At 46.7% G+C, this 23,860-nt stretch overlaps 3 protein-coding genes across 7 annotated transcripts in view; 1 reads left to right on the plus strand and 2 right to left on the minus strand.

Annotated features, from left to right (window-relative positions):
* Positions 1–872: 872 nt before the first annotated feature.
* CCDC117 (coiled-coil domain containing 117) lies at positions 873–12,281 on the minus strand. Of its 3 annotated transcripts, XM_041003779.1 has the most exons (5): positions 12,007–12,281; positions 11,548–11,601; positions 6,482–6,706; positions 5,712–5,849; positions 873–3,810 (listed from the first exon to the last, which is right to left on the minus strand). In XM_041003779.1, the coding sequence occupies exons 1-5, from the start codon at positions 12,192–12,194 to the stop codon at positions 3,573–3,575; spliced, it is 843 nt and encodes a 280-aa protein (XP_040859713.1). In that variant the 5' UTR covers positions 12,195–12,281; the 3' UTR covers positions 873–3,572. The 3 variants fall into 3 exon arrangements, with proteins under 3 accessions (XP_040859713.1, XP_040859714.1, XP_040859715.1); XM_041003780.1 differs by lacking the exon at positions 11,548–11,601; XM_041003781.1 differs by lacking the exon at positions 6,482–6,706.
* Positions 12,282–13,973: 1,692 nt separating this feature from the next.
* On the minus strand, positions 13,974–22,950 carry HSCB (HscB mitochondrial iron-sulfur cluster cochaperone). 3 transcript variants are annotated; one of them, XM_041003548.1, is made up of 6 exons: positions 22,654–22,950; positions 21,696–21,792; positions 20,889–20,978; positions 20,183–20,327; positions 18,237–18,284; positions 13,974–14,404 (listed from the first exon to the last, which is right to left on the minus strand). In XM_041003548.1, the coding sequence occupies exons 1-6, from the start codon at positions 22,887–22,889 to the stop codon at positions 14,214–14,216; spliced, it is 807 nt and encodes a 268-aa protein (XP_040859482.1). In that variant the 5' UTR covers positions 22,890–22,950; the 3' UTR covers positions 13,974–14,213. The 3 variants fall into 3 exon arrangements, with proteins under 3 accessions (XP_040859482.1, XP_040859483.1, XP_040859484.1); XM_041003549.1 differs by lacking the exon at positions 13,974–14,404 and adding an exon at positions 17,091–17,228 and having other exon boundaries at positions 22,654–22,947; XM_041003550.1 differs by lacking the exons at positions 13,974–14,404; positions 18,237–18,284 and having other exon boundaries at positions 20,245–20,327; positions 20,884–20,978.
* Positions 22,951–23,171: 221 nt separating this feature from the next.
* The window catches only part of CHEK2 (checkpoint kinase 2), a 40,384-nt gene continuing 39,695 nt past the window's right edge, over positions 23,172–23,860 (plus strand). Inside the window, exon 1 of the mRNA XM_041003833.1 lies at positions 23,172–23,223. The gene's annotated coding sequence lies outside the window, so the exon portion shown is untranslated. The remainder of the gene's footprint in view (positions 23,224–23,860) is intronic.

The raw sequence follows: 23,860 nt of genomic DNA on the forward strand, positions 1-23,860 counted from the left end.
TGTGGATGCAGGTGCTTTCCAAACCACAAGCAGCACTGGACCCCATATCTCAACATTTTTTTTTTTTTAATTGGAAAGGCGCATATACACAGAGAAGAGACAGAGAGGAAGATCTTCCGTCCGATGATTCACTCCCCAAGTGAGCGCAACGGGTCGATACTATGCCAATCCGAAGCCAGGAGCCTCTTCCGGGTCTCCCACGCGGGTGCAGGGTCCCAAAGCTTTGGGCCGTCCTCGACTGCTTTCCCAGGCCACAGGCAGGGAGCTGGAAGGGAAGCGGGGCTGCCGGGATTAGAACCGGCGCCCATATGGGATCCCGGGCATGCAAGGCGAGGACCTTTAACCACTGCACCACCGCGCCGGGCCCTCTCATTTTTTTCTTAAAGATTTATTTATTTTTATTGAAAAGGCAGATATACTAAGAGAAGGAGAGAGAGATTTTTCCATCCACTGGTTCACTCCCCAAGTGGCCACAATTTCCAGAACCGAGTCGATTCAAAGCTCAGAGCCTCCTCCAGGTCTCCCACGCAGGTGCAGAGTCTCAAGGCTTTGGGCCGTCCTCGACTGCTTTCCCAGGCCACAAGCAGGGAGCTGATGGGAAGTGGAGCAGCTGGGATATGAACCAGTGCCCATATGGGATCCTGGCATATGCAAGGTGAGGACTTTAGCCACTTTGCTACCGTGTCTGCAATATAGTCTGTCTATTTGAGCAAATCTGTTATAAAACTTACCTTTAACCCAATCAGGTCATCTCTTTAGGATAAAAATAAGTCCTCTACTGATACGAATGTTGTTTAACTACAAGTTAGAAGCAAAGATAGAATCAATTTCATTTACAAAAGTACATGAATACAAGCATCTCAAAAGTCCAAAACATTTAAGAAATTTTATTGAAAATAGAGAAACACCAAATTCTCAACTTAAAAAACTGACAGCAAATCTTCCAGACCTTTCCCCGTACTACACCATTCGTTTCACTATCAAAAAAGAAAAACCAAGTTCTAGATCCAAAATACCAAATAAACCAGTTGATAAACATTCTTTTCGTGGTCCTAACCCCTACTCTAGTTTGCTAAATTATACATTTGTACCTTTTCAAGAAAAAGTATGTTTAAACAAAACGATTAATATTTGTGAGAACTGGACTTGCTTTCTTCATATCAAGACCCAAACCACACGCACTCTACTCAAACTCAGAGAAAATACACATTTGTTCTTTAAAGCTCATCCGCTTTAGGTAATTTTATCTTTTCACACATTAGCATAACAAGCCAATGTTTGATCCATGCTGCAAAAGCTGTACAAAATGAAAACATCTGTTAAGTCCCTAGGGAAACCTTGAGGCAAAAACCAAAAGCCTTTCTTCCTGGGGGTTGGGGGGTGGGTAGAGAGGGGGCGGGAGAATGCAGAGGCCTTGGGACTGGGGAGACGGCTCAGATGAGGCAGCACCAAAGGACGGAGACAATGCTAGTACATTAGCAAGGTAAAGTTCAGAAAGGAGCATCGAACGTCCACTTTTCCTGCAGAAATCGTCAGCTCCTAGAACTAGATCTGTCAGAGTCGGCTGATGGGGACTGACTCTCTCCTGGGTTTATTATTCGGATCAGAGCCTTTTGGGGGGCTTATCCTTCTTCTCATGACTGACCCTTCTGACAAGAGCTCATCCTAGTAATTCCAACACGAGATCATCTTGGTGTGTTTTGGCTCTTTTCTTTGGAAAGCTTCCTTTCCACCCTAACACCAGAACTAACTCCAAACGAAGTCCCTTCTGTGTTTTTTGGGCTGTACCAGATCACTTTTATAGAAATGGAGACTTCTTTAAGGCTACATTTTTGACAAGTTGGTCCCATTAAACAATGACATCAAGGCAGGAGTTTTTCACATGGCATGAATCAAACACTTGCGCGTTTCAGAAGAATACAGTTTACATTCATCTCTGAGATTAAGAAACTATTCGCTGGTTTCCAACTGGTTTCAATACTGTTTTAAAGTTTGAATAATTTTACTGCGTAGACATTAAATAATGTTTAAATATTAAACATGAAATCTTTTCCTGACTATTTTAGACAGAAATATAAAAAGCAGAACAGTGGGCGAAGCAAGAAGCAGTCCAACAAGCAGACTGGAGACTTCTCCGCCATCTGTAACAAGAGGAGGGCTTTCAGCACGGGTTACCAAGACGCCTGGCGGCTGATTTCCAATCATTCACCTCTACCTGGCACATGCCAGGTATTCCTACAAAAAGTATCTGCTTCCTACCAAGGAGGAAGAAACCCAGGAAACAAAAATGACTGGGGCATGCCGGCCGTGCGGTAAGAGGGTCGGGGACAACACTCACCACTCCTGTAAGTTAATAGCTTCCAGTGGTCATTCCACAGCAATAAAGGAATTCTCGTTTTTCTTTGCACTGTGAGTCCTTGCCACCCGGAAGAGTTCTTCCTGAGAAATAAATCCTGGCTATCCCCGGAGGATGCCTGGGGCCTGATGCACTCGTGCCTGCGCGCTCGCGGGAGAACTGCGCTGTTCAGTTTAGGTGCCAAACTGGCTGTTCCAGTAAATCCCAATGTCACTTGCCCGTAGATTCTCAGTTAATTATTCCCTATTTTCAGAATTGACATTTAAAAATTCGACTTACTTAAACAAGTGGCAAAGTTGTTAGAAAATACAGAAACGTTCAACTGTTGGTTTGGCAGGCACAGCACTTTCCTTACGACTAAAGGACGCTTCTCTCCTAGGCAACTTGCAGATGGGTTACTTCGCCATCTTTTAAACTATCCCTCAAAGTTAATCAAGCTGTAAACATTATGGAGTAATGGGGCTGTCACTAATGCAAGGGAAGCTAAGGAGCAACAGCAGCACAAGAAGAAACAAAAGCAAGCCTTAGGGGAAAAAAAAAAACCAAAAAAAAACCTAATTTCATGTTTCCCTTGCATTTTCAGAGGGAAAGAGGAAACTGTACAACTATTTAACTATTTAACTGCTATTTAACTGCTGCAGCTGTATGTATTAAGTTGGCAACTACTATACGAGTTTCGTGGCCTCGGGAACATTTCTCAGCAAGAAGCTTAGGGCCCTGACATTTTTTTCCCTCCTTGTTTGTAATCATGGACAGTCACCACTAAAAGACAGGTCAGATCTGCAGACTAAATTGTGACTCGACTCTCAGGGTAGAGTTTCATCAACAGCATCCTTCTTGACCATCTTTTTCAACTCAAGGAGAATCATCTTCAAGTATCTGAATGCTTTAGATAAAGTGACAGATAACCAAAGTCGGCCTTACATACAGAGCTTCCATACTTGCTTTTGAAGAGGCTATCATCTAACATTTCCTTTAAAAAGTCCCCTAGAAAACTGCTTTTCTTTTTCAGACAAGCTTCCTTGGCAAAAAAAAAAAAAAAAAAAAAAAAAAAAAATCTATAAATGGTTACCCATAATGAGAGTCCCACCCCAAATCACAGGTGGACATATTTTTACACCCGTTTCATAAAATTTCTGAGTCCTTAGATAGGCAGATAGGCTCAAGACGGAACACAGAGCCCTCTAGATTCTGGTGTTAGTATAGAAAATGGTTTCTAGAGTTCCATTTCTTCCTCTGTGTTAGCAGCTATCTCCAAACTACTGTAGAGCGGCATGCCTGCTTGCTGGGGCTCTGAGAACAGCTCAGTTCTCTGAGGGAAGGCAGTGCCAGCGGCTGAATGCTTTGTCTTGCTCTCTCCCGTGTAGTTCTTAGCATTAGACAATGGCTTTGGCTTATCAGAAAGGAGTTCTGGGAGAGGCTTCCAGAGTACAAGCTCCATGGAAGGACGGCTCCTAAGAGAGAAAATACAGGATATTATCCAAACTTTTAGAACACGGAAATAAAAAGCTTTGTGTGGAAAAGCTAATAACTTCTACCTAATATCACATGGTTAAAACCAGATGGCATCTGGAGCCAGCGTTGTGCCGTGGTAGATTATGCCTCTGCCTCTGATGCAGGATTCTCATATGGGATGCAAATGCGCCTGGGAAAGCAGCTGAAGACAGCCCAAGTACTTGTAACCCTGCACCCATGTGGGAGATCCAGAAGCAGCTCTGGTGGGCTCCTGGCTTCTGCACCAGACATTTAGGAAGAGAACCAATGGATGGAAGACCCATCTGTCTTCTCTCTGTAACTCTGCCTTTAAAACAATAAATCTAAATAAATCTTGGGGCGGGGGGAGAATGGCATCAAAATAGAAATTTATGACAATGTTAAGTGATTTTTATAAAAACCAAATATATAAAATTTTACAGTTCTCTTATGTATTTGAAGCCAAACCAACTGGTTATATTGGTGTCTAGAAGCGGTATAAACACCCTACAATGAATATACCCTTCTTTCAGTGTACAAACTCGTTCGGTTTACTCTGCAAATGGTGGCAACAACTGAGATAAGGCCAGGCCAAAGCCAGACAAGAGTGCCCAGCAGGTCTCCCAGGTGGGCAGAGAAGTCCAGAAACTGAGCCATCTTCCACTGTTTTCCCAGGCCATTAGCAGGAAGCTGGATCAGAAGTGGTACAGTCAGGACTTGAACTGGCTTGAACGGGTAGCAGTGCAAATGCTATGCCTCAACACCAGTCCAAACTTTAAAAGAAAAAAATCTTGCTACTACCAGATGTGGTAACTATCTTGTACTAAATCAATCCAAATGAAAATAAAGCATTGCACAAACATACCAAGATGCTTGGCACATTAATAGAGTATAATGCTTTGCAGTTATGCCCAACTGAATAGCTCTCTCACATACATACCCCTCCCACCTCACAGTAGTGACAGCTTCTGGACCCCAAACAAGTAAAGGAACACCCCAAAGACTAGTTTCTGGAAAACTCTGCTCCACTTCCGGCTGGATGGCAACCTGACCTGCCTATTTTTGGCCAAACTGTTCATCTGCCCTCAGAGCTGGGTAGTTAGTTAACAGCTAGGGAGCTTAGGCAGAACTGGAAGTCTCTGTGTAGAAATCACTCCCGTAGTGACCACAGACAATAATGCCTTAACTGCTTGGTATCACTGGACAGGTATCCTGAGAGACTTGTCAAGTATCTGACATTTACTATCTACCAAGAATTCTTTTCTAGGAATACCTAAATGGCACTTTACAAATTGCTCACCATTTCATAGGATGGATAACAGCAACCCAAGACCACCCAGGCCTAGGAATACAGGAGTATAGGGCTAATCGTTAGTTCTTAGGGCCACCAGCCCCAGCCCATTTTGCCTTTTAGGTTCTTGTGCTTGCTTTTCTATTTCCCCTCTTGTCTTCCACTGCAGTCACTGGTTTCTACAGACTGTCCTGTGTTCATTTGTTTCCACTAATGAACCAGGAAACTACATGACTGAGCTCATTAAACTGTGCTTAAAGTGAAGAGTAAAACACCCGTGCTGGAAGCCCGACGGGGCTATGCTGAGAGCCAAGCATACGAACTCTGGTCTACGGCCTGTGTGCTAACTATGCTCGCTGCTCTGGTCCTTTGTTTCCCAGGTCTCAATGCAGTTTTTAGATAACTGAAGAACCACGGGGTGAGCAGGCAAGGCAGCCACTGCCCCATACTTCCAACTCCCATGCCTACATGCCACATGCTTTCACTTGCCTCGTGATCAAGAGATGAACAGTTCATCAGGACAGGGACAGAAAACACTGGTTTTCCCTCCAAGATATAATTAATTAAACAAAACTCGGGTACCAAACTCACATGGACTCAATCATCTTCTTTGTAAAGACTTCATCAAGTTCCCTCTTCAAGCCTGTCTTCATGGTGTCAGAAAGGACAAGACTGGGCAGGTGGTTAACATTTCTGTCGGATTCAACTTCTTCATCCTCATCAATTATCCTAAGAAATTAATGCAGCAGAAACAAAGCAAGAATAAGTCATGAAGCTGTTCTGAGCCAGGCAGGCAGTCTGTTACTACAGGGGCTGGGAAGCCCGTAGTCATCGTGTCAGTCCCAGCCAGTACCATGAAGAACACCCAGCTTCTTCCATGCCAGCTCATGATGTGCTTCAGTCTCTTCCACCATCAAGACGCCACAATGAACAAGCACATGTGGGTCTTTATGTAGAGAGTCTGTCAAACTTTCAGAGGTCACTATGTGCATGGAACCCCAGACTCTACCCCGTCTGTACATTCAATCAGAGCATCATCATCATCTACCCACTGAGGACCAAGACCAAACTGGAACGTGCTGCCCTGGTTCACTGCTTCAATCTCATTAAGTAAATCCTGATCCCATTCTTGCAGTGCTACCTGTGTCTCTGTTTTGAATTCAACTCCTAGGCCAAGACAAGAACTCTGGAATCAATCTAACTGGGGGCTCCCTTTTATCCCATGATGAGATTATATCTAAACAAGGGTGTTCTGCACAGTTTTCTGTCTTGTATTTCATAGATCTGTAAGAACACACTTGAAGAGAGTACACTTTGAGCCCTCCCTGAGAAGCACATGGAATCACCAAATGAGCACGTACCTGTCCTCCAGCTCCTGAAGCCTCCTTCGGGCCACATCACACTGGGCTTCCGCGCTCGTCTCATCCATCTCTTCACAAACCACATCCACCATGCCAGGCACAGAGAGGGCACCAGTGCACGGACTGACTCCGGGGCCCCGCACGTTCTGCTGCGCACACAGAATCCAGTCATCAGGCCCGGCATGGAGTGCTGCCTCGGTCAGTCTTTTTTTCCTTACTGGACAACTAGAGAAGAAAAAAGTAAGACCATGCGATGAGAACTCAAATAAAACCCAAACGTCTGTTATGTGCTCTGAATCACATCAACATATGATGAAAATTAGCCTTAAAAAAAAAAAAGAATTATTTTTATTGGAAAGGCAGATTTACAAAGAGAAAAATATTCTATCTGCTGATTCACTCCCCAAGTGGACGCAATGGCCAGAACTGAGCTGATCTGAAGAGAAGAGTCAGGAGCTTCTTCTGGGTCTCCCACGGTGGGTGCACGGTCCCAAAGCCTTGGGCCATTCTCCACTGCTTTCCCAGGCCACAAGCAGGGAGCTGGATGCGAAACGCGGCAGCCAGGATTAGAACCGGCGCCCATATGGGATCCTGGTGCATGCAAGACAAGGACTTTAGCCACTAGGCTACTGCACCAGACCCAAAAATTTAGCTTTCTTGTGATCCACTAGAATTACAACTTGGAAAATCATGCAAGTCCCCATCATTCTCACAGTCTCCTGAACATGTTTTCAAAATTCTACTAATCATTGCCAAATTAGGCTGTAAATGCAAAATAGTCTCTTTAGATTTTAAAGTTAAAATGACATTCCTATTTATTACACTCTGGAGAGGTCAAGCATGAAGTAAAGAAAAAAACTGGGCTCAGTGTAATGGCTCAACTGGTTAATCCTCCTCCTTCAAGTGCCAGGATCCTATATGTGTATCAGTCTGTGTTCCGGCTGCTCCACTTCCCATCCAGCTCCCTGCCTGTGGCCTGGGAGAGCAGCAGAGAACGGCCCAAAGCCTTGGGACCCTGCAATCACCCGGAAGAAACTCGTGACTCCTGGCTTCAGATTGGCTTAGCTCAGATAGTTGCGGTCACTGGGGAGTGAACCAGTGGAGAGGGTATCTTTCTGTCTCTTCTCTCTGTAAATCTGTCATTCCGATATAAATAAATAAATGCATACATCTATCTTAACATCTCCTCCCAGAAAAAAAAAAAAAGAGAACACAAAAATCTCAATGCTGCCATTCAGCTCCAATTCTATTTCACCCAGAGCTATTACAGCATCACATGCAGTGGACAGACTGGGGAGCTGGTCTGGCAGCCAAACTTGATTTGTCCAGGACACAAACACGTGGCTCATCAGATGTGTTCCAGGAGCTGCAGGGGCAGCTGGTGTCACTCACCCATTTCTTGGTCTCCTCCAAAATGTCAGACTGTCATTTGGCTCTAGCGGGCCCCAACCAAGAAAGCAATCCGTTTTTATACTGCCTTGCAACATGTTCCATTTCCTGGAAAAATTCGTACTTCAAAGCTGCCCTGTGATTCATCAAAGCCGAATTCTTTCTTTGGCAGTCTTGGAAACAAGAACCTAGAAAACTACACGGGCTCCTCCCAGTCCTGCCTTACTAGGGATGAGGGCACCCCAAGGCTCCTGCACCCTGCTGACCTGTAGGCCATTTCCTCTAAATCCTCCTGACTCCTTGGGGGAGTCACTTGTTCCAGCCAGTGCCATTAACTGGTTTTGCAAGCACCACAAGGGAAGCTATCAGAATCAAGTTAATCAGATGAGAGCTTGTCTTCCATCTAAGTATTTAAACCAAAACTACATTATTGCTGGATATCAGCAAGCACAGCCTCAGGACCAGAATACAACTCTGTAAACATGAAAACAAACAAACAAACAAACAAAAATCTCATCACTGGTTACCACAGTCCTGATGGTCTAAGCTGAGATCCAAGGGCAGCAGTATCTTTTTAAGGGGAAATTTGCATACTATGTTAAGAATGTGTTGGGCTCCATGAGTGCTTCCCCCTTCAAGTGCCAGGATCCTGCTTGTGGCCCGGGAAAGCAGAAGAGGATGGCCTCTGCAAAGCCTTGGGACCCAGCACCTGCGTGGGAGACCCGAAGCAGCTCCTGGCTTTGGATTGGCTCAGCTCCGGCCATTGAGGCCACTTGGGGAGTGAACCAGTGGATGGAAGATCTTCTTCTCTGTGATGCTGCCTTTTCAATAAAAACAACTAAATCTTAAAAATAAATAAATAAATAAATCTAACTGCAATAGGTAATTTCCTAGCACATCTAAACATTTAACTATAAAATTGTGTATAAGCACTGGGTTCTGATATCCAAAAGCAAGATTCAACTATTGCATGCCTGTAGGTCCACCTTGCGAATAATTAGAGACCAGTAACCTTCCCTCCCCTACCCATATTGGGACACACATCTGGCTCGGATGCCCAAAGCTCGTCACGGTGCTTCAGCTCCACTCTCAGGCTCACACCCAGGGAGACATCCAGGGGATGGTTCAAGTTCCCTGTCATCCACGAGGGAAAGGCTAACTGAATTCCTGGCTCCTGGTTTCAACCCGACCCAGTTACACACGTAACACACGTTGCCTGTTACACACGTTTGTGGAATGAACCAGATGAAAGATTTTGGTCTCTGCTTTTCAAATAAAAACAGATATGAGCAAAACAAATCTAAAGACTTATTTAATTGAAAGGCAGAATTACAGTGAGGAGAAAGACAAGAGATATTTTTTCATCTGCTTGTTCACTCTCCAAATGGCAATGGACAGAGCTGGGCCAACCCGAAACCGGAAGTATAAAACTTTACCTGAGTCTCCCACATGGGCACAGGGACTCAGAATTAGGGTCATCGGCTGCCGCTTCCCTATGCACATTATCAAGGAGTCACACCGAAGTGGAACAGCTAGGACTCAAACTAGTACCCGCATGGGATTCTGGCATTATAGATGGCAGCTTATCATGCTATAGCACAAGACCAGCACCCATAATAAACATTACTGGGTCCAGTGGTTTTAAATTAAGGCAACTTCGAAATACACTGCTTGATATTCTATGTATCAAGAATTTTAGAAAACCAAGTTTCTGAATCAGTGTTGTAGCATAGTAGGGAAAGCCAGCTCCTGCAATGCTGCCATCCCATAATGGCACTGGTTCTCAGCTGTTTATTTCTCTTATTTTAAAGATTTATTTATTTATTATTTGGAAAGACAGATAAACTCCTGGCTCCCAGGTAGCTCAGTCCTGGTCACTGGGATCAACTGCGGAGTGAACAAACAAATGTTAAGATTCACTAACTCTTTCAAACAAATAAATAAAGCTTTCAAAAAAGAACAAGAAAAAATCAAGCTTTTGACATTACAAAAGCTAAAGCTGAGAGCCCAGCATGATCGCCCAATGGCGAAATCCTTGCACTACACATGCGATTGTGTCCTGGCTGCTCCACTTGCAGCTCCCTCTTGTGGCCTGAGAAAGCAATGGAAGATGGCCCAAACCTTGGTACTCTGTATTCATGTGGGAGACCCAACAGAAGCTCCTGGCTCCTGGTTTCAGATCAGCTCAGCTCTGGCTGTTGCGGCCATTTGGGAAGTGAATGAATGGATGGGAGATCTTCTTCTGTCTCTCTTTCTCTCTGTAAATCTGCCTTTTCAATAAAAATAAATAAATTTTAAAAAGTCAAAATTGAAAGACAAAAGGACAAACTTAAGGAAAAGATTTGCAACACACGTAATAACCGCTGACTTCCTTATAAACCACTGAAATGACAAAGCAATAAAAATGTGCAGAAACAATTCATATAAATTCATACAAAATTAAACAATAATGGCTTAAACACCAAGATTTCACTACTACTTCTAATAACACATATAAGCTGAAACAGTAAACCAACTTCTCTCAGCTTTTTAACTACAGAAACCTACACATAAAAAAAACTTGGTCTAGCAGTTAAGATATCTGAATATCCCTCCTAATGAACCCAAGCTTCAGATGGGTTCAACTCTGGCTGCTGTGGCCATCTGGGGAGTGAATCATCAGATAGAAGATCTTCCTCTTTGTCTCTCCTCCTCTGTATATCTGACTTTGCAATAAAGATAAATAAATCTTTTTAAAAAAATAAGTTGTTCTGTTTTGCTTAAATCAGGATGGTTAGGCTTAGCAGATAAGCGCCTGAGTCCCAAAGAATGGCTAGATTCCTCATCCAGCGCCAGTTGTGGACTGTACCCTTCCCCGGCAGCCCTGAGCTGCAGTGGTGAAAGCACCATCACCCAGTCCCTGGCACCGACACGGAGATCTAGATTGAGTGCCCGGCTCCCTAGCTTCAGCCCAGTTCAGTGTCAACCACTGCAGGTGAGTGGGGAGTGAAGTCTGTCCCTCGATCTCCCAAAGAAATCAATGACAGTAATACAGTTCTGTAAGAAAAAGCAAAGAAGCAGGCATTTCCACTGCAAGCATCCATGGTTGGACATTTAAAAGGCATACACCTTGTGTCCCAGCAATTCTGCAAGAGGAATTCCATTCATCTGTCTGCAAGCATTTACAAAGAACTTCAAAAGGATGTTCGTGATACATTTGTAACTACTAAGAAAAAAATAATGAGATCCTAGAAATCCATCATTCAGCGACTAGTTAATTACGCATCTAACAGAACTGCACTCAACTGTTGGGAAAAGAACTGAACTAAGGCCAACTGTTGGGGGGAAAAAAAAATGAACTAAGGCCGTTTCCTATACAGAACCCCAGGAGCAAAAAGGCAGACCGGTGAGTTGCACGGGCTCAGGAGAACTTTCGAGCAACTTCCAGGACCAGAGGTTTACTTTCTGCCTCCCAAAACACTAACATGTTTCAAACATTACCACTGCTACCCCTTAGAGAGAGCAAACTTTCCTCTGGACTAGCCGGCCAGCCAATCACTTTCCCTAAAAGGCAACTGTTACCAGCTTCTCGGGCCTCCTGCCAGAGACACACCTTCTACCGTTTTCACCTAAAATAATGAGTTTTAGGATGCAACCTAGAGAGAATACAAAATGAATAAAAAGCCGCTGCAACTTACTCCTCCTCCTCTTCCTCCTCCCGCTTGTGTTTCTTCTTACGTGGAGCTGGGACACTGTTGAAATACACACACACACCCATCAGTCAATGGAGCAGGTCCACACTGCAGCATCCCTCAAACGTCCCCCTTGGTCGCCCAGTGGAGATGAACACGGGTCCCCCCGCCTCGCCCCGTCCCCGTACCCCAACTCCAAGGAGCGTCAGTGAGGGGAGGGATCGTGACACAGCCACAACAGCACACATCTGGGGTACGCACTAGGAGGAGGACCCATCTCCTAGCCGGTTGAGGAACCGAGTGTCCCACCGGCACTCAAAGTTGTCCCGCACTCCGACCCGCCAAGTTGCACTTGCCAGACCGAAGCTCCCACAGGACCCCCTCCCGGGATCGGGATCGGGATCGGCGTCCCCATGGGTCCCCCTGGGCTGGAGAGGGTCGCGGACAGGGCTTCAGGTGGCTCACCGTCCGCGCGCCGCGCTCCCACCGGGGCTGCTCGGGGCAGCAGCGCGGGGTCCCGGCCGCGGGGCCAGCTCGGCACCGTCGGCGGCTCCCGGCGGGAAGGCCCGGCCCGGGAAGGCCGGTGATGGCTGTAGGAAGTCCGAGGCGCCGCTCAGGGGGAGACCGCTGAAGGGCCGGCCAAGGGCGGCCATGGCCGGAGAGACAGGCACGCTGCGTCCACGATCCCGGCCGCCCGCGTCCCCAGGCCCGGTAGCTGCGGCCACAGCGACTGACCAAAAGTCGCCCGCCTCCGAGAGCCCGCTCCGACCTCACGTCACGCCTTCTAGAATCCTCCACCTCGGGGCCGCCCAGGGGCACGCCGGGATTTGTTGTGTGTGGAGAACCGCTATCGCGAGGGGTGCTGGGAGTTGCGGTTTTTGCAAAAAACTACAAACAGCATGGCTGCCTCTTGATTTCGTTGTGGAAGCGGATCAGAGTGTGGTCATCGGTTCGAATCCTGTGAAAGTTCTGTAACGGCTCCTCAGCTTCCTCGGTTGTGTGAAAAAGAGTCGTAACTAGGGTGGGTGTGAGGAGGAAATGAATTCAAACATTCAGAGCCCTTAGACTAATTGCTTGAAATGTTAGAATCAACTTTAATTCCTCCTATTTTAATATAGATGAAGTTGATAAAGCGTCATAGTTAAGGGTGTGGGTGATGGAGCCTTTAGTTCACTTTAGAGTGGGATCAAGGCGGGTGGTGGCGCAGTGGTTGCACGCCTGGGATCCCATATGGGCGCCGGTTCTATCCCGGCAGCCTCGCTTCCCTTCCAGCTCCCTGCCTGTGGCCTGGGAAAGCAGTCGAGGACGGCCCAAAGCTTTGGGACCATGCACCCGCGTGGGAGACCCGGAAGAGGCTCCTGGCTTCGGATCGGCATAGTATCAGCCGTTGTGGCTCACTTGGGGAGTGAATATCCTCCTTTCCAATAAAAATAAATAAATAAATCTTTAAAAAAAATAAATGTGGAGGACCTGAGATTGCAAACCTAAGGATATTGGTGTGCTGAGGCTGTCACAGCAAAATCCTAGCTACTACAACAAAATGCTAAAATAATAGAAAGTCGATACTGTCCCGTTTCAATTTCAGTTTCTTTTCCTGATTTACTTGCTGCATGAATTCCTTAGTGGACCCATCTCTGTGGACAGTTTCTTTGGAGGTATAATTCAGGAAGGAGAGTGGGGGACATAAACACTTCTTTCTTTTTTTTTAAAGATTTATTTTTTTATTATTTTTTCATTGGAAAGGCAGATATACAGAGAGGAGAGACAGAGAGGAAGATCTTCCGTCCGATGATTCACTCCCCAAGTGAGCGCAACGGGCCGATACTATGCCAATCCGAAGCCAGGAGCCTCTTCCGGGTCTCCCACGCGGGTGCAGGGTCCCAAAGCTTTGGGCCGTCCTGGACTGCTTTCCCAGGCCACAGGCAGGGAGCTGGAAGGGAAGCAGGGCTGCCGGGATTAGAACCGGCACCCATATGGGATCCCGGGCGTGCAAGGCGAGGACCTTTAACCACTTGCGCCACCGCGCCGGGCCCTCTTTCTTTTTTTTAATAAACGTTTCATAAATATAGCAGTAACACTGGCACCAGAACCTGGGAAGACACATTCTTTACTCAGCCAGAAACTCTTAATTTGTTCTGGTACTATATTAGGAATTTTTTATGGAGGGGGTAGAGGGGGGCGAAATAGAGAGGAAACAAGAGAAGGAAAGATCAGAGCTGTATAATTTGCTTCACTTGTTTGTCAGGAGCTTTAATTGAAATAGGACCGCCAACCTTTCAGACCAAAAGCATACCTTCCATCAGGCTTTTTTTAGAGGTCCCTGGAAAGAGTTCCTGGATTTACACAAGTCCAGCTAAACTTGGGAGTTTAGATGAAAAGGGCAAGAATTTGGAAGAGTAAAAGAAAAAAATCATCTAACTGACCTCAGAAGCCATGACTCAGAAACTGTGTGTGTGTGTTTTAATTTAGTTCCACATGATCAGGAATGGGTTTGCTGGGAGGCCCAGCAGCCTGTCCAGCTGCTGACAGCCCCAGGTAAAGGGGACGTTTCCTCTGAAGTCCTTCCCAGAACGTCCAAAATGCCATTCCTGGCAGCGTCGATCTGATTCTTTGTGTGGTCAGATTCCAAGAAGGCATGAAGACTGCCTATACAAGCATCTTAAGCTGGCCTTTCATCTCCTTCCTTTTTTGTAGAAGCACACAGTGGAATCAGGACATTTGTGTGCATGGCAGCTTTTTATTTCAAGGACTCCTGGTGTGTTTTTTGTAACTCTCTTTGTAAGTTGCAGGGGGTGGCCCTGCAGATCGCTTTGGTATGTTTGAATGCCATTAAGCCAGACAACTGCTGTGGTCAATCTGCCTTCTGAAAGAAAAAAAAAAATCAGGAAATTCTAAAATGTTAGCTGGAGCAAAATTCACAAAGCATACATCTTTGAAAAGGAACAAGGAGCTGCCAAAGAGCCCCAGGTTTAAGCTCCTGTAGTAGTATTTAATTTTGAAGATTTATTTATTATTATTTTAGAGAACTCTATTTTTATATAGGAGGGGCAGAAGCAGGAGGGGCAAAAAAAGCAGCTCCTAATACCGAGCCCTATTCAAGTGGCAGCTTCTTGTTCATAGGTTTAAGGAAGACCTTGAGGGAAGTTTGCTTTGCATGTTGTAATGGGTGGAAGGATGTAGGGCCCTCTCACACTCTCCATCTTGCCTCAGGCTATGTCCTGGAGCCCTGTGGGCGGAGAAAGCACCACTCTCACTCTTGGGATTGTTGACAGTAAAGCACAACCAGCAGGAAGAGCGACACGCCCAGCATGTTGGCGAGGATGGAAGATGGTGGGGTGACCCGCCCGGCCCGGCTCCAACACAACCGCAGGCAGGTAGGAGCCTATTTTTATTATTGTTTTTTTTTAAAATTTATTTATTTTTTATTGCCAAGTCAGATATACAGAGAGGAGGAGAGACAGTTAGGAAGATCTTCCATCTGCTGATTCACTCCCCAAGTGACCACAAGGGACATGTAAGGAGTGATTTGAACATCCCATCTTGGACCTGGCGCCATTCCCTGCTTCCCCCTCCCCACAGCTCCTGAAATTCCTGTGGTTAGGGTTTTCCATCAATCAGATGGCCCCTTATCTGAGAATTCCATCCCCAATCTCCCCGGCCCCTCCCTGACCCCTCCCCTAGTCTCTAATCACCTATCTGTGACTTACATAGTCTTGTCACCAGTCCCTGGAGCCAGCCGACAGCCCCTCCCTTCTCCTTACCCTCCTTCTCTCCCCTTCCCTTCTTACCCCTTCATGCCAGGTCCTATAAATATTTTTTAAAAAGCTTTGTTTGGGGCCTGGCGGCTTGGCCTAGTGGCTAAAGTCCTCGCCTTGAACACCCTGGGATCCCATATGGGCACCAGTTCTAGTCCTGGCAGTTCCATTTCCCATCCAGCTCCCTGCCTGTGGCCTGGGAAAGCCTAACCTTGGGACCCTGCACCCATGTGGGATACCAGGAATAAGCTCCTGGATCCTGGCTTTGGATCGGCATAGCATTGGCCGTTGGGCTCACTTGGGGAATGAATCATCGGACGGAAGATCTTCCTTTCTGTCTTTCTTCCTCTCTGTATATCTGACTTTCCAATAAATAAATAAATCTTTAAAAAAACCAAAAAACCATTAGAAAGAAGTTGTGGTTGTTGGGCAGTGGTTGGCAAATTCATGACCACATCTGACCCACCATCTCGTTTTGTTAAGAACATCTGATTGGAACAGAGTCCTGTCCATCTGCTTACCTATTGTTTATGGCTGCTTTTGTGCTACAAGGGCAGAAACAAGTAGTGATGACAGAGACCATATCATGACAAATCTGAAATATTCACTTTGTGGCGTTTTGGAGAAAAATTTTTAAAAATTTGATTTTATTTGGGATTCCCTCCCAAGCCTCTACCCGATGAAAAAAACCTTTTTAATTAACTAATTTATTTGACAGACAGGGTTACTCAGAGATCTATCTATCTATCTATCTATCTATCTATATATATATATATATATATAGAGAGAGAGAGAGAGAGAGAGAGAGAGAAAGAGGTTGTTCCTAACAACTTGAGTTCGGCCAGTCCAAAGCCAGGAGCCAGGAGCTTTTTCTGGGTCTCCAGTATGAGTACAGGGGCAAAGGAGATGGGCCATCCTCCACTGCTTTTTCAGGCACCAGAGAAGGAAGCTGGATGACAAATGGAGCAGCCAGGATTCAAAGTGGCACCCGTTGGGAGTGCCAGCAATGCAGATGGTGACTTTACCCACTATGCCACAGTGCCAGATCCTGAAAATGTTTCTGAATTTCTCTTTATGAGCCTATATGTACCTTCATCTTCATTCCAGGTTTTGCCCCTGCAGAGCTAAGAATTCAAAGCAGAAGTATCAACACTGCAAATGAGAGCAGACTACATATACCTTCCGGTGAGTGTGGGTAACTCACTCCCACACAGACATACCCGTCATGAATGGGCCGGAGCTGCCTGCGAGGAGAGAGGAGGAGGAGGCCGAAGAGGGACACACAGCATAGTTCCAAAGCCAAGAGCAAAAGGAGAATCAAAGGGGGCATTCCCCCATTATGTCTCTGTTTTGATGTCAGGGGTGATGGCCTGATTGGATATGCAAATGGAGTAGAGTTTAACGTGAGGCTTTCTGTGGGTTTCATGGCACCTCCCACATGCAGTTTAATATTCTGGCAGTTTCTCTCTTCCAGTCCCAAGTGAGATATAGGTGCATCAGGGGTAGTGGGTGTGCTGGACCGATAGGAGAAGGGACGGAGAAATTGTAGTTCAAGATTGCCTCATCATCTTCACACCTGGTTCCCCTGTATCCCATCCCCAGCTCCCTATACTGGGGGTGTGTGTGTGTCTGTTATCAAATCTCAGATGACGAACTGACCATTCATTCTCTGACCAGGCTGTGTTTCCTCTGCTGTGAGCAATCTTGCCACCCATTCATGCTTGAGCCACAAGTTTAAGAGGATATCAAGAAGGTAAACTGTTACCTATTCTCAATTAACAGGAGCCAAAAAGACGGAATACAAGAACTTTTTATTTTTAAGGCTTTAAATGAACAACAGTTACGGGGGAATCTTCTTTAACTTGATCTTTTCTTCTATGTTTGAGAAGTATCTCATCTTTGTTAAAATTTCCTTGGCCTTTTCAAAGTCCTCTGGAATAAACAAAGAGATACCGAGGTCAGGCTTCAGTACAAGACCCCAAGCTGGCCGCCAAGTCAGTGAGAGACACGCCCATCCTGGGGCTCTGGAAGGCGCATCAGTGACTCAGCAGATAAATCCTAGCAATGGACAGGGAGAACATCCTGACTGAGAGGGATAAAGGGATTAACCAAAAGGGGAGTGAGATTATGGTTGTTTACAGAATTTAGATAAACAAGAGAACCTAAATGTGTTCCATCAATGGGCTGTGTTTTAAAAGTTTTTCTCCCTGGGGCCAGCTTTGTGGTGGGTTATGCTGCAACCTGTGATGGTGGTAACCCATGTGAGTGCCAGCTGGAGACCCAGCTGCTCTACTTCCAGTACCGCTCCCTGCTAATGTGCCTGGGAAGGCAGCAGTAGTTTGGTCTCTGCCACCCATGTGGGAGATGCAGATAGAATTTCTAGATCCTGGGTTTGACTTGGTTCAGTCCTGGCTCTTGATGCCGTCTGCGGAATGAAGCAGCAGATGGAAGATCTCTCTTTCCCTCTCTTTGTTACTCTACCTTTCAAATCTTTTTTTTTCTGTTTGTTTGTTTGTTTGAATTTTTATTGCAACATCAGATATACAGAGAGGAGGAGAGACAGAGAGGAAGATCTTCCGTCTGATGGTTCATTCCTCAAGGGACCGCAATGGCCCGTGCTGCGTCAATCTGAAGCCAAGAGCCAGGAACTTCTTCCAGGTCTCCCCCATAGGTGCTGGGTCCCTTGCGTGAGTACAACAGAAGCACTTTCTCCTTTTTTTAATGTTTAACTGGCATAGCACCATTTCTGGTATATACTTCATTTCCTCAATAAGACTATCACTTCTTATAAATACCCGTCACTAACTGAGCCACTGGAGCAAGAATATCACCTCTAAGTGTAGCATAAAACAGCTATTTATTGAATGAATGATTTTGCTTCGATGCTTCCAAAAAACGTTTTAAAACATATTTAAGAACATTAACAAAGGAAGGAAATACCTTGTTCAAAAGCGTTGCCCACATTGTCAGTAAGTTCTTTCTGTTTGGCTGAAAAGAGAAAACCATCACCTCAATTTTTAAACTTAAACAGTTTTAAGAACAAAAGTTTGCAGTCTTTCTGGTTAGGACACAGTAAAGCAGGGAGCTTGTATTCAAGGTTAGGATTGTAAAGATAACATAACAGCACATGGTTTTTAGTTCAGGACTGGGGGAGACCCTCTTCATACTATTTCCCTACTTTTGTCAGGTCCGAGGGAAATCACCAAGGTCTATGAAATGGTTATGGTGCATTTAAAAGAGAGAGACAGAAAGAGAAAGACCAGGGTATGTCTTGATGATCTCCATGGTCTAAGTCTTCGAGCTGGCAGCAGGGAGAAAATGCACACGCTGGGATCACCATCAGCAAGCCTATTAGAAGATATTTCAGGGCCCGGCACGGAGGCGCAAGTGGTTAAGGTCCTCGCCTTGCACACCTGGGATCCCATATGGGCGCCGGTTCTAATCCTGGCAGCCCCGCTTCCCTTCCAGCTCCCTGCCTGTGGCCTGGGAAAGCAGTCGAGGATGGCCCAAAGCTTTGGGACCCTGCACCCATGTGGGAGACCCGGAAGAGGCTCCTGGCTTCGGATTGGCATAGTATCGGCCGTTGTGCTCACTTGGGGAGTGAATCATCGGACGGAAGATCTTCCTCTCTGTCTCTCCTCTCTGTATATCTGCCTTTCCAATAAAAACATAATAAAAATAAATTTAAAAAAAAAAGCAACCTCCAAAATTAAAAAAAAAAGAAGATGTTTCAGGCAACCACTTGCTAATTACGGTAAAAGGAAGTGGGAAGATGCCAAATGAAATGAAAGGGCAGTATCTCCTATTTCTGCACCCATGGGACTAGGCTTGGAAAGTTAAGTTTGGATTGTGTCACGTGGCAATGGGGTCCAAAAACAGCATCAAGAGAGGATCCAGAGAAATGCACTAAAACGCCTCCCTTAAAGTGCTTTTGCTTTCTCCATATTAACTTTGTCTTTTGAAGAGATGTTTGAGGTCTTCCAACTGGTTTGCTGGAGACTACTCAAACTTAACTTTCCTGTCTATCCCTGCTGAGTTCCTGGCTTCCTCTCGCATAGCCCTGACAATGGTAGGTATCTGGTGAATGAACAGAGGATGACAGCCGTCACTCCTTTTCTCTGCTTCTCAAATAATTAAATTAAAACAGAAAGGGAGTACAGCATGGTAGCACAGTAGGTAAAGCCGCCATCTAAGATGCTGCATCCCGTATCCAACACTTGGCTCGTATGCCTGGGAAAGCAGCAGAAGGTGGCCCAAGTGCCTGAGCCCCTGCCACTCCTTTCGGAGACCCAGATGGAGCATGAGGCTGCAGCTTCACCCTGGCCACGTGGGGAATAAACCATTGGGCGAAAGATTTCTTTCTCATTCCATTTCTCCCTATGCCTGTCATTATTCTTTTAAACAAATACGTACATTTTCAATAAAATTTTAATAAAATTAATTATAAATCTTATTTAAAACAATTTTTAATAGATGTTTTTAAGCAAGACCAAAGTAGTGATTAGATTTGTGTGTAAAAAAGGTGGCACATGTGGGAGACCTGCGTACAATTCCTGGCCCAGCCCTGATCAATTTGGCCATTTTGGCTGTGAAGAAAGCAAATGGAAGGCATCTCTCTCCCTCTCTGTAACTCTTAGCTTAAAAAAAAAAAATTGTCATGAGTATGAAAGATCACATCATAATTACATCATAGTTCAAGGCTGCCTTCGCTAAGGTTAAAATGTTGCAAGCTTGAACCTCTATTCAAGATTGGTTTCAGAAGCAGCTAGGAAACAAAAACCCCTCTCTGAATCCATATAATGCTATTTATTCCGTATGGTCACTTTTCATTCAGCCCCAGCCACGCAGCAGCAATGAAAGACAGTTGGTGGTCCCATATGTTTTACCTCTGACAATGGATTCAATCTCCTTTAGGACAGCTTCATTTGGAGCTTCTGCGAGTGTTTCATTGATTTCCATGATTTCCATGAGGAACTGCTTGTCCATTTCATCATGTGTCCCTTCAGAAATCTCTACTCCATGGAGCTTTAGCTATTGGGGCAGACAGCAGGAAAAGTATGCATGGTTCAGGAAATGAGAGCCAGAGTCATGCCAGTCCTGCTCACCTTTCACAACCTAATGCCCCTGATGGACTAGACTCCCTGTCTCAGTAACACAACCCAGAGTTGTGGGTGCCCCAAGTACGGCTGTGAGAGGAGTGCTGAGCCAGGAGCCTGCTCTGTGTTTCCCGGGTCCATGAGAGCCAAGGGGAATGACACTTCCACCAGGGATCTGTGAAGACTGTGCTCCATTTTGAAATTTCCTGGACTTCTTTCGGAAAGAAGAAAACCAGACACATTCAGATTTACTTCTCCCTAAAAGCCATCATCATCAAATCCTCATAGTTCATAGAAAATGACCAAGGAGAACATGTTAGAGTGAGTGAGATTGACAGAGAAAAGTGCATTCATGAAGTATCTATTAGACAAAGCATGCTGGGCTCCTGAGGGAGCTCAGATCTCAAGCGCAGGTTTCCTGCTGACAGACTAGGCAGCTGTTATACAGAGCAGGCACCAGGGAGTCACGCATTCAAGGGCTGGGAAAGCACCTTACAAGGTATAGTCCTCTGCTCAGTGGGGCCAGAAGGGTCTTATAGGCATCATTCACCATGGTCGAATGCTTCTCTGAGAAGTCCTTTTCAGTCTGTTAGTGGAGAGGAACACAGTCTTATTACTTTCCAAATCAGGCACCTTACATCCACACTTGTGTATAATATGCTGACAGCCAGGCACTTAAGGAAGGGGCCATGGTAGAACTGGGTGCTGGGGTCTGACATTGTGTGGCCAAAGGGGATTCAGTTGCCATGTGCAATGCTGGCATCCCATGATGGGCACTGGTTCGTGTCCCAGCTGTTCCAATTTTGATTCAGCTCCCTGCTGATGCATCTGGGAAAGCAGCAGTGGATGGCCCAAGTGCTTGCGGCCCCTGCACCCGGTGGGAGACCTGGAAGAGGTTCCTGGCTCCCAGCTGCGGCTCAGCCAAGTGCTGGCTGTTGTGGCCATTAGGGGGAATGAATAAGTCAAACTCTTTCCTTCTCTTTCTCTCTGTAACTTTACCAAACAGATATGTCTTAAAAAACAAACAAAAAACGTGAGAAGGAACAATAGTGGATAAAAAAAAAAAAGAAAAAGAAAAAAAAAGAACTGGGGTAGCATCACGTAGCTTTATTTCTCTGTTTTCAGCAGTTGTCTGGGAAGTCAGAAAAAACCTGAATAGTAGCTCGAGGGTTCAGCTGGCTGGGATCACACAGGGCACAGGCTGTTTGTTCAGCCCTGTCCCTGACAATGGAATTAGCACCAGGTCATGGCCACCCTTCATGTCTGTGGACTATCAGGCTATCATCTGTGTTCAGGAAGCTACCTGCGACCTCTGGCTGAAGAAATCTGGGTGGACAAGACGCTGCAGTTCCTGGTATCTGCGTTGGAGCTTCGTGGTATCAACCCTGAAGGAACGCTTGCTGGAAGGAAACTGGAGATGAAGTTTACATAGCACAAAAATGACAGGTTTATCTAACCGTGGGCCTGGTTTCTGCACTCCTGGTTGGTGGTAACTTTTAAAACACGTTTAAGTGCCAAGGACAACAACATGGGCAGCGAGCATGGTAGATGCCAGCTGTAGCCCCAACTGGGTGATGTTCATGATGAGTAATCAGAGGAGGGCCACCGAGGCAAAGACCTCGAGGGTCGTGTCGGTGTAGCCCTACCTGAAGTGACTGCTGGCCCGCCTGACCCCGGAGTAATAGGGTAAAGAGACTTCCCCCAACCATTCCCCCTTCCCTATTTCTTCCCAAAGCCTAGGTTCCTTCAATCCTGTCCCCCTTTTTAGTCAAAATTCCCTCAGCTTCCCACTCCCAGAGCCTGCCCGACTTCTTTACCAGTTCAGTTCGGCCCATATTTCCCTTTCCTTCCCATTTCCACTTCCTCCCTAGACCTCACCTACGGTGTGACGTTAGGGTTAGTGGTTTTACTTCTCACTACTCTTTTTCTTAATTGCCTCAACTTTAAGCGCCCTGACCCGGTCCCTCAAAGCTCCCTTCTTCCCAGGCCCTGCACCCCAAGCTCCGCCTCTCGACTTCACCTCTTTTCCGTAGGGGCGAAGTCTCTCCTGCCCAACCCCTCAGCGCCCCTTCCTTCTGCCCCTCAATTTCCTCTCTCCGGATGCCCCCAACCCCAACTTTGGGGGAAGGAGACTCCGCCCATCCCATCTTCCCGGTTGAGTCTCCTCCTTCCCACGCCCGACCCGCCCTCCCCTCGCACAAGGCCAGCCTCCTGACATCTCCCTTCTCCCCACACCCCCCAAAAAACCCTGCCTCTCGTACCAATCCAAGAGGCTGAAGTAGTCGCGAGCGCGGTCAGGCGGCTGCAGCGCGCGGCACCGCGGACAGAAGAACCCGTCCCCCGACCCAGGGCCCCCCGAAACGCCGCAGTTCCAACACGCGGGCGAGTCACTTCTCGCCTGAGACGCGGCATCACTACTTAGCAGTCTCCTTCCGGGCACCCCCGCCGGCCACAGATCCCACACCCGGAGCAAGGCACGGGACCTCCAGCTCCACATCTGGGTCCGAGGGCGTCCCCTCTCGGGCGTCCCCTCTCCTCCCCTCCACAACGATCCCTGTTCCCTCACGCTGTCGATTGGCTGTGAGGAGCTGAGGGGGCGGGATCATTCCAGGGAAACAGAGATTGTGGAGTCCCGCTCTGCCTGAGAAACTACAACCCCCAGCAAGCTTTGAGCCTCCACGTGGCGGTCACATCCGCTGCTGCTCATTGGTCTGGCGGCGGCGGAGGGTGCTCTGATTGGCTGAGGGTGGAGTTTGTATCTTGAGGTTTAGCGCCACTCGGCGGGGTTCGCCTGTGTGAAGAGTGTGTGGCGCCAAAGTGGGCTCCCCGGGGTGAGTCAGCGGGGACCTCCTCTCGGGTGTTGAAGGGGAGGAATCGAATCGCGTCCTCAGAGCGTTTTGCGAGCAGAGTTTCCCAAGCTTCCGCTTTGTTTGGGTTTGGGAGCACGTGGAGGACTTCCTCAGTAGACAAGGACAAGTTCCCTTCCCTTGTTACTTACCAGTCGAATCAGGCCTGGGCTTTTTTACAAAGTTGCTTTGGAGAGAGTTGCGTTGCCGGGTGGAAGTTGTTACAGTTGCGTAGATACGACCTCTAAGATATTTAACCAGGAATCTACACTTAGCTGGCTGGGCGCCGAGAGATTTGGAAAACCACACCGACCGGAGTTGGAAGGTCGTCCGTCCCCCTGCCAGCGTCCATAACATGGGTGAGGAGGTGCAGTGACCAGGAGCGGGCAAGTGGGCACCAGTCCTGCTTGGTACTCATTGTTTCTGTTTGAAAAAAAAAAGGCGGTGTGGTACTTGTAAGGCCACTCAGGTCCCTTGGGCCTGCTGCTCGTAGTTCCTGGCGGGTTTTCCTGCAACCAGTTTGTGTTCACCCTCCTCCTTGCTGGCGTTTCTATGGGACTCGCAGCATTCCTGGAGGAGGAGTCCCACGTGGGACTGGGTTTCTGTTACTGTTTTTCCAAAG

Source organism: Ochotona curzoniae, unplaced genomic scaffold, assembly GCF_017591425.1.
Source record: "Ochotona curzoniae isolate NIBS_2020 unplaced genomic scaffold, NIBS_Ocur_1.0 scaffold_274, whole genome shotgun sequence".
Lineage (NCBI taxonomy): Eukaryota > Metazoa > Chordata > Mammalia > Lagomorpha > Ochotonidae > Ochotona > Ochotona curzoniae.